This window comes from Bombyx mori, chromosome 8 (genome assembly GCF_030269925.1).
Source record: "Bombyx mori chromosome 8, ASM3026992v2".
NCBI lineage: Eukaryota > Metazoa > Arthropoda > Insecta > Lepidoptera > Bombycidae > Bombyx > Bombyx mori.
This window is the reverse complement of record NC_085114.1, coordinates 12,750,192-12,760,002: the sequence shown is the minus strand read 5'-3', so window position 1 is coordinate 12,760,002 and position 9,811 is coordinate 12,750,192. Positions and strand designations below refer to the sequence as shown.

General features: G+C 38.1%; 1 protein-coding gene across 1 annotated transcript in view; it reads left to right on the top strand.

Moving 5' to 3' along the window:
* Positions 1–1,751: 1,751 nt before the first annotated feature.
* LOC101746663 (G-protein coupled receptor Mth2) overlaps positions 1,752–9,811 on the top strand; it is a 29,641-nt gene continuing 21,581 nt past the window's right edge. Inside the window, exon 1 of the mRNA XM_021348792.3 lies at positions 1,752–2,272. Within this exon, the coding sequence (XP_021204467.2) occupies positions 1,916–2,272 (357 nt within the window). The 5' untranslated portion in view covers positions 1,752–1,915. The remainder of the gene's footprint in view (positions 2,273–9,811) is intronic.

Here is a 9,811-nt window from a genome sequence, read left to right as displayed (position 1 = left end):
AGAGGCAAGCGGCCAAGAGGCAGGAACCCGACCCGTTGGACGGACCAGATTCGTGCAGCCCTGGTACCACAGTGCACGATTCTCTGCACTCAGCTGCAGATAGGAACAGATGGCGGTGCATTATAACAAACAAACTGTTTCAAGGCCATGACCACGACCCTCAGTAATAAGGAAACCGACGCTAGGAGGAGGAGGAAATTCAAACGGCATGTCGGTTGGGATCATCGGGATCCTTGGAATGAGAACTTCCTCACCTTCGAATTTTCCTTTGAGTATCGTCGCGTAAGTCACATTGTTCATCAATTTCCATAACACCAAACGCGTTCCGTTGCACAGTTTTGGTTGGTTTATGTTTCATAGCATGATTACTACGGAGCCAACCTTTAGTCGTAAATTGTGTGGTGGTAAGCTCAGCACATCCGAGCAGTTTAAAAATTCAATTGGATAGTTGGTGGCTTCATCTTCATTCGTTACACAATCAATTAATTTGAAAGAATGCAGTATACCAATGACCTATTCTGAATTATGAAGCTTAAGTCATCTACATCATTATTATTAGCCGCCAAAATTGCTCGCTCACTCAATCATTCATTATTTTTGTGGTTAGTAACGATGTTTGGGAATACTTTGTTGCTGAGTTCATATTTTGATGAGACAAAGTTACAGAAATTCTGAGGAAATGTAATACTTTGTTGATGAGTTCATATTTTGATGAGACAAAGTTACAGAAATTCTGAGGAAATGAAATACTTTGTTGATGAGTTCATATTTTGATGAGACAAAATTACAGAAATTCTGAGGAAATGAAATCAATCCGCTCGATTCGTCGACAGGTACTCGACGATTACCGATAGTCAGTAATTGCTCAGAGAAATCTTCAGCAGATTTATCGTTCAGCAATGCAACTCTCATGTTTGTTGTCAGCTGAAGTTTCTTCACATAGCGCCATAGATTCGATGATTTGAGGCAAGCGTTTATTTCGTCTGCAGCAGTTGATCTTGGAATTACTGGCAGTGTTTGGCGAAAATCTCCAGACAGTAAAATCATTGCGCCTCCAAAACATCTCGAGTCATTGCGTAGATCTTTCAATGTTCGGTGAAGTGCTTCCAGTGCACGTTTATGTACCATTGTGCATTCGTCCCAGATGATGATTTTCGATGCTGATAAAACATTGGCCATTGCGGTGTGTTTTGAAATATTACATGTTCTAACAATGTGGCTGCTATTCCAGAGGAAGCAACTGCAACCGCAATATTGGATCTGGCACGAACAGTGGCTAAAACTACTGACATGAGGAATGTCTTACCAGTTCCACCAGGGGCATCCAGGAAATATAAACCACCATTTCCACCATCAATTGCCTTCATGAATGTATCATAAACTTCCTTTTGTTGGCGATTCAACAAGGGGTACATTCGTTTGAACTATTAAATCTAATTCCTGGTAAAATATTATTATTTTTCCTTTATAACATTAATATTCTTTAAAAACGCCCTGTATTCTTTCTTCAATAACAATTTGAGCGAGTACTACAAACATACGATATTGGGTTTTTTTTTAGTTTTTTCAGTCGTTTTGATAACGATAACGAATTTGGTTTTTGTCGGACGCAATTTTTTATTTATTTTTATTGCATGGATGGCTGGAGGAGCTCCCAGCCCTGGTGTTAAATGGTTACTGGGGCCCATAGACATCTACGACGTAAATGCGCCACCCACCTTGAAATATAATAAGAGAATGATTGAAAATTCTTTCATTCCATGCTTCGACACAAATGCGCGTACACAATTTAATGAAAATTTCGTACACAACAATTAAATATAACCCGTAGTAATCTTTAGTCCAATAATAACGCTGTTCACACACAATATGAGTAACGACAGGCGGTTAGTACTATTTTGACTTCGCACTGAATATGATGTTGGTTAAAGTTTCGCTTCTATTTTCAATAACTTTGTCGTTTCGTTCAGTGGATTGTTTCGCTACCAAACTCAGTGAATTGGATATATGTAAAAATAAAATATGCATACCTAAATGCTGTGGTTTAGATAAATACGTGCACGGCAGAGATAGCAAGTGCGCCTACACCGATTTGAAGGATGCATTGAATTTTTCTAAAGTACCTGTCTACAAAGACGACTTAACAACGGTGGTAACAACGCTGACTGATCCGAGGTTCCATATGGTCGGGAATGTTTTCGAAGATGATGAATTCAAAAGTCTCGCCTACGACTTAAGTCGCACACGGATCTACAACTTTTTTTTATCTGAGGTAATTTATATTTTAATTAATAATATCACTGGTGGTAGGACCTCTTGGGAGTCCGCACGGGCTGGTACCCACCACGGTTCGAAGGGTGGGGTAGCCGTTGTAACTATACTGAGACCGTAGAACTTATGTGTCGAGTTGGGTGGCGCATTTACGTTGTAGATGTCTATGGGCTCCAGTAATCACTTAACACCAAGTGAGCTGTGAGCTCGTCCACCGATCCAAGTAATAAAAAAAGTATTATTTAATAATAATAACTACTAATAGTAATAATAAATAATTGGAAACAAATCACCCACGGTCATCCGGCCCCAAAAGAGAATTCTTTGTGCTATGGGTACCAGAATCTGACACAGATAGTTATGTTTCATTATATACTTAAATAAGTAATAAACACGCAGACAAAGAGCAAATAAACCTGTTTATCATACAAATGTTTGCCTGATGTGGGGAGCGAACCCACGAACCCCGACGGCGCAACAGTTAAGGGAACTAACTATTGCACCACCGAATCAGTCAGTCAGACATGATGAGAATTTTTTCACATTCAGTTAGACTTTAGTTCGTGATGCTATGGTTGATATTGGTAGAATATGATTGGTGTGGCAGACTAATGCAATGTAACTAAATAACGTACCAATATTGTTTTAATTCGACTTTTAGTTATTAAATAGTTTTGTTAAAATATATTATTAGAGGTTAAATTATGAAATTGCCGATTTGTAATGAAAAATTAAAATTCGTTTTTCTTTTTCATTTAGCATTTTATTTAATCAAAATATCTACCATTATTATCTATTATTATTGCTGCCATCTAATAGGAATGTCATTTATGCCTTTGCGAAAGAACTCTGGTGATCTATATTCTACAAACTGTGTGAAAGCATTTTGTACTACCTCCTGGGAAGATAACTTTTTATCACGTAAAAAATTGTCCAAATCAAGAAAAAGCTGGTAGTTCGTTGGAGCAAGGTCTGGCGAATACGGAGGGTGACGAATGGTTTCTAATTGCAGTCCCTGTAGAGTTAAAATGGTTTCTCGTGCTGTATGAAATGGTCTCGTGTTATCATGGAGCAATAATTGTGAATATCGATTCATGAGTCGGGGCTGTTTCACTGCAAGTTTTGCTATCATTCGGAGTTCGGCACAGTAGACATCTGCCGTTATTGCTTGACCAGATCGAAGAAAGCTATAGTGAATAACACCATGTTGAGACCACCAAACAGTTACCATTCGCTTTTTATTGGTAAGATTTGCTTGAGGACAGTGTTGCGGCGTTTGACTTGGGGTCAGCCATTGCATTTTTCGCTTACGGTACGAATAAGAATTCCAACGCGGGCGGAATTCGTATTCAAAAATCACTCGAATTTTCGAAGTATCCATCTTTCTTTTCTATGCGGAATAAAAAAAAACAACTGAAAGTCTATAATCGACTGTTACACATTTTTTAAAAGAAAAACCTCTTAGGTACCATTTGAAATAAGTTTCACTCAAAAATCTCAAACCATGAAGGTTCTATGTCATTCGAAGTACCTATTACAATAAAACGGCAATTTTATACTTTAACCCTTATTATTTGAAAAACTGCACGTAGAAAATGTTGATTTGACAAGGACTTAAATGTAGACAAACTGATAAACTAAGAAACGTTTCAGAAAAAGTAATGCTCAGATTGAACTAACTCATTTATAAAAAAAAAATATTCGACATTACGTAGGTTTCCGCTATAAGATTCCGAGCCAAGACCGGCGGTTTTCAAATTTTTTTCATTTATTTATATACTTTATTTTAGTTTTTTTTTAACCCATTTTGTTAGTAAGAATTACTTATAACCCATGTTAATAACTTAAAAAATCTAACACATAATTATCATTACATACATTTTATATCATTACATTTGTTTTTACATTTCGCCATAAGAGAGGGCGAAAAATGTCCAGCACACCTCAGGTGCCCTCACGAAAGGCATATTACTCAGCAGAAAGAAATTTTAACCTACACCCATAACTTTGCGACAGCAAAGGGCAGAGCGTTGGTACCAACCGATACAGGCTCACATCATAACTTTCAGATTGGTATATAGAAACTATTAAATGATAGCCTTCGCTTCTAATAGATAAATATACTCTAAAAGTTTAAAAGGTTATTTCAAAAGCTACAAATCCCACTCTGGTTAAATTAATTTGTTTATGAACTAATTAAAATACATCGAATATAAATTCCATGGATCATCGGAGGTTTTCGTGTTACAATAAAGTAATAATTGTATTTAATTTGTAATATTTTCCTTTTAATATCGCAGTGTAGGAATACCTACGAACGCTAAACCCATAGTGCGCTGTTGGTTTGGACACGTGTGCCTTATCCTTATGGCCTTTGGTTATGTTCAACTCATAATTAGAATAAAGTATGGTCTACTTGACGTGTAATGGCATAACCTAGCGTAGTACAATGAATTATGTTAATTTTTGCCACCGGGGTAACGAGATCACAGTCTACCTAGTTTTTTCTTATGAATAAGGGCTTACCGGCGCGAAATGCAAGGTTTTCTCGTGCGACCGACAGGTGGTTTTTTTATGTTTGAGATATTACTGGTGACCTAGATGCCTTTCCAGTTTCACCAAGACAGGTGGGCGAGCAAAGGCTCAGCCAGGAGGGTTGGGATTTGCTAACAGCTGCCCGAGCGCCTGCAAAGGAGACCTAACGACTCAAGAGCAACTGCTTCGCGAATGAATCTAGTACCGGATCGGAATCGCGGCCCGCTGAGAAGATCCGGCGAGAAACTAAGTGGGCTGATGCATGGGTTAGGTTGCACGTCGAACTCTTTGCCGACTTCGACGAGTAGGGTTACCGGGGTCCGTAAACCTGCTCCTAGCGTTAGAGGTGAAAGCATCGAGTCTACCTGCTATTAAGCGATGGTGTTGATGGTGTTATCGTCTATAGACACAACTCCATCCACCTCGAGACTCGAATTACACATAATAATATGTCTCAATTGTTTAATAATTAGTGGGTAATTATTACAATTTTCACGGATTTCATTTTAATTGCACAATGTGATTCCTTGTCTGTGGACGTCATTTGTGAAAATGTGTTAAATACGTATTATCAATCGTTGCACTCTTGGCAGAGTGGTCGTGGTCATCATTTTGGGTAGTGGTGCGCTACACAAGACGTCGCTTTTCCTCGCGTACCGCAGCCCTTCTTGTGCGCTTGTTGACGGGACCGCTTCGAGATGCCTATATCTGATCAGTTCGTCGTAACGGTGATCTGCCGCGTGGTCTTGTACCCTCTATTATATCATTCTCCTACCCTTCTCCCAGTCACCTGGGGTCGGCGCAACATGTTTTCTCCTTCCATACTCCTCTATCATATAATATTTCTTCACTCACTCCCCTCTTACACATATCGTCTTTCACGCAATCCATTAATTTCTTCTTAGGCCTACCTTTTCCTCCATATCCTTCCACATTCATAGTTAACACTCTCTTACCAGCCTTATTTTCATTTCCTCTCATCACATGTCATGTGGGGTGGTACCTACCCTTGCGGACTCACAAAAGATCCTACCACCAGTAATTACGCAAATTATAATTTTTACGGGTTTGATTTTATTACACGATGTTATTCCTTCACCGTGGAAGTCAATGGTGAATATTTGTTGAGTACGTATTTCATTAGAAAAATTGGTACCCGCCTGAGATTTGAACACCGGTTCATCGCTCAACACGAATGCACCGGACATCTTATCCTTTAGGCCACGACAACTTCGGAGATTCGTAGTAGAACCGTGATGACAGACATAGACCGAGGCATTGTGAGGTCAAAATGGCAGTGAGCAGGGCACATTTCTCGAAGAACAAATGGCCATTGGAGTCAAAAATGTTTCGACCAAAGAACGGAAGACACAGCGTGGTTAGGCTTCTCCCAAGGTAGAGCAACCAGTTTTTAGGTTGCGATAATCCGTTGAACGCGACTGGTCAGCTAACTGACAGTGGACGTTAGCTAGTGACGATGGTTTAATTTTCATATACTGTTTGTTTCAGCTTAGTTTATTTTAATATGAAATGTTCCTTTCTTCTTATTATTTTGCTTCCATTTTTATTTGAGTTCGTTAGCGTTTTAGATTTCGATATTTCTATTTGTATTTTATTTATATATTGATTTCTTAAAATTCCTAATTATTATCGTATTAGCATCATAGCATAGCATTGTTATTCACGCTGTATTTTCCTGTAATCGAAGGAATAGACGTCACGTCATGTCTTATGTTAGTGTGGTATTCGCTTACGCGGTCTACACACACATAGAGACCCTCCAATCCCTATAATCCGGTGAGGAACGTGGGCTGCACCGATCCGCAAACACGTGAAGTCAGCGTCGGAACGGTACTTCGATAAGGCTTTGCGTCATGATAATCACCTTATCGTTGCCGCCGCTGACTACTCCCCGAATCCTGATCACACAGGAGCCAGTCACCGTCGATGTCCTAGACACGTCCTTATGGATCCATGAAATCCAATAACTCTTGCATTAGACTTATTCAGCTCTAGCACTAGTAGCAGGCTTAGGGACCCCGCTAGCTGAACTCCGCAAAGAGTTTGACGTGCAACCCAATCTAAGCATTAGGCCGATGTGTTTCTCGCCGGATCTTCTCAGTCGTCGTCAGGGTCGCAAAGCAGGTGCTCTTGATTTGTCAGGTCTCCTTCGGAGGCGCTCGGGTAGCGGTTAGCAAATCCCACACCTCCTGACTGAGCCTATGCTCGCCCACCTGTCCTGGTGAAACTGGAAGACCTCCGAGGCATCTAAAAATTCTTCTATCATAAAAAAAGGAATAGACGTGCTAAGAACCAATTATAATGCTTCAGAACATTTTTTGTTTCGAATATTTTGTGAGTATAACGAAATATATTCGATGAGTCGGTTGTAAATATACATAGCTTACTATACCAATTGATGTCAAGATATCTTAAGTAGGTACAAGCTTAGTCTCGCGTTCGTATTTTTCAGCTATGAAAAGAATCCGTCGGCTGAAGATTCGTGGCCTAATTGATAAGACGCCCGGTGTATTTGTACCAAGCGATGTCATTATGTCATGATTTAAATTACGTACCAGTTAGGTATTTAAATAATATGTATCTAACGCGTATCGCTGTAGTAGTTTTTAAAGCATGCGTTCCTAACTGAAACCCATCTTAGGGCGCTTTAAAATATGTACTCTTGCTGAGTAATATTGACTCAAGTAATATAATTCTGTCTTCATCAAATGTCATGTGTATATTTGTTACAGTAAATGTACACTGTTGGGAAATGTACACTTTTACCGGTAAATGTGCACATTTGCCAAAAAGTTAGGTATATGTGAACTGAATATAATGTACCTGTAATGTAATGTAAGCCTGTAATGTAAACGGCCGTCTGGTATAGTGGTAAGTGACATGGTCACTACACAAGGGGGTCGCAGGTTCGAATCCCGCCAAGGGAAGATATTTGTATGATAAATATAAATGTATTTTCCAGGGTTATGGATGTATATTAAATATATGTATGTGTATAATAAAAATCTTACATTTATATTCGTTATCTGATACCTGTAACACAAGTTCTTTACGAACTTATCACGGGACCAGTTAACGTGGCGTGATTGTTAGTAAAAAAAAAAAAACCTATATGTATATTTCCTGGCAAATGTGTACTCTTGCCTTCACGTTTTGGTAAATGTATACGCTTAGCTTCATGTTTTAAGAAAAGTTGGAATACCAATAAACTAATAATGATGTCGCAGTAAAAAAATATTTATTTAAATAAACATAATACAAAGGGCTTAAATAACGAAAATTATTGGAACGAAGTTCCTTACGGCAGGCTTGGAGGGGATAGGGATTTTGCTGCGCGACCGAACTGAAAAAAATGTGATAGTAAAACCGTAAGAAAAAATCCGTGGAAAAAAGTGCGTGGAATAAAACCGTTAAATGAGACGTGCGCAGGCGCGACAGTCGCGTACAGAAGCGAGTAGTGTATAATACCTTTCTCTTTCTCCCTCTTTCTTTTCGTTCTCTCATCCATTCTCTTTCTATTTTACGTAATTGATTATTTCCTAAAATACTGAATTTCCTAAATACTTTCCTATACTTAAATAAAAACTAATCAGCAAAATTTAAGAGAAAAATCAAGAAAACCTACATAAAATTGAGCACGTTTTTTTTTTTTGCAAATTGTGTCGATTCTACATTAGCCGAAGGAACTTCGTTCCTACCTGGTGTCCCACGACACCACATCTTTTTATTTTAATTAAAAAATGTAAATGACAAACAAAACATACTTTTCTTTGCATATTATATAATATGTCGTAGGCTAGGTTAGTTTAGGTTGTAGAGGTGAATTATATTACTAGCACTTGCGATTTCATATTTTGTATGCCATGCTCACATTTACCAAAACGACATGGTCATTGTGAATTCAATGTACATTTTCCTTCTTTGAAATTGTAAATGTTAGTTGAATGCACATTACCCAAACGAGGAGGCAAATTTGCACATTTGCAGGAAAATTTGTACATTTGTCGCAATGCATATCGACGCTTGAAAGGCAAACGTGCTTAAGCGACAATACGTGAACTTTACAGTAGACTAATTTAAAGTTGAAATACCTGAAAACAAAATTTATTTTAACGAATCCAGCTGTAGTAGAATCTAGCTAGTAGCTGTAGGATTGAAATGATTTTAATAGACCTAGAAATATATTTTTGGAACGAAGTTCCTTACGGCAGGCTTGGAGGGGATAGGGATTTTGCTGCGCGACCGAACTGAAAAAATGTGATAGTAAAACCGTAAGAAAAAATCCGTGGAAAAAAGTGCGTGGAATAAAACCGTTAAATGAGACGTGCGCAGGCGCGACAGTCGTATACACAAGCGAGTAGTGTATAATACCTTTCTCTTTCTCTCTCTTTCTTTTCGTTCTCTCATCCCTTCTCTCTCTATTTTGTAATTATTTCTATTTCTATGTAATTTTATGTTGTCAAACAAAAATAAAGAGACATATTTTGTTATTTTAATTGATAATTTGAATTACGATTTTATTTTTACTTTACGTAATTTATTATTTCCTAAAATGCTGAATTTCCTAAATACTTTCCTGTACTTAAATAAAAACTAATCAGCAAAATTTAAGAGAAAAATCAAGAAAACCAACATAAAATTGAGCACGATTATTTTTTTTGCAAATTGTGTCGATTCTACATTAGCCGAAGGAACTTCGTTCCTACCTGGTGTCCCACGCACCATATTTTGGATTTTTTTTTGCGTATCGAATAGGGTTATTGCCTATCATTTATGTAAAAAGCCGTTATTGTCGCTTAGTCACTTTTGCCTTTCAAGCGTCGATATTATCTACTTTTACCGTAACATATTCACTCTCACTCACTCAAAGGGCTTGAAATGTCAATTCGAGGCTGATTACGATTCTTTTTGAAGCCTCTACTTTGAAGTAATGAAATGTGAGCTAAAATATTTACTGTCTAGGGTATTTGGAGTGATTGCGTAC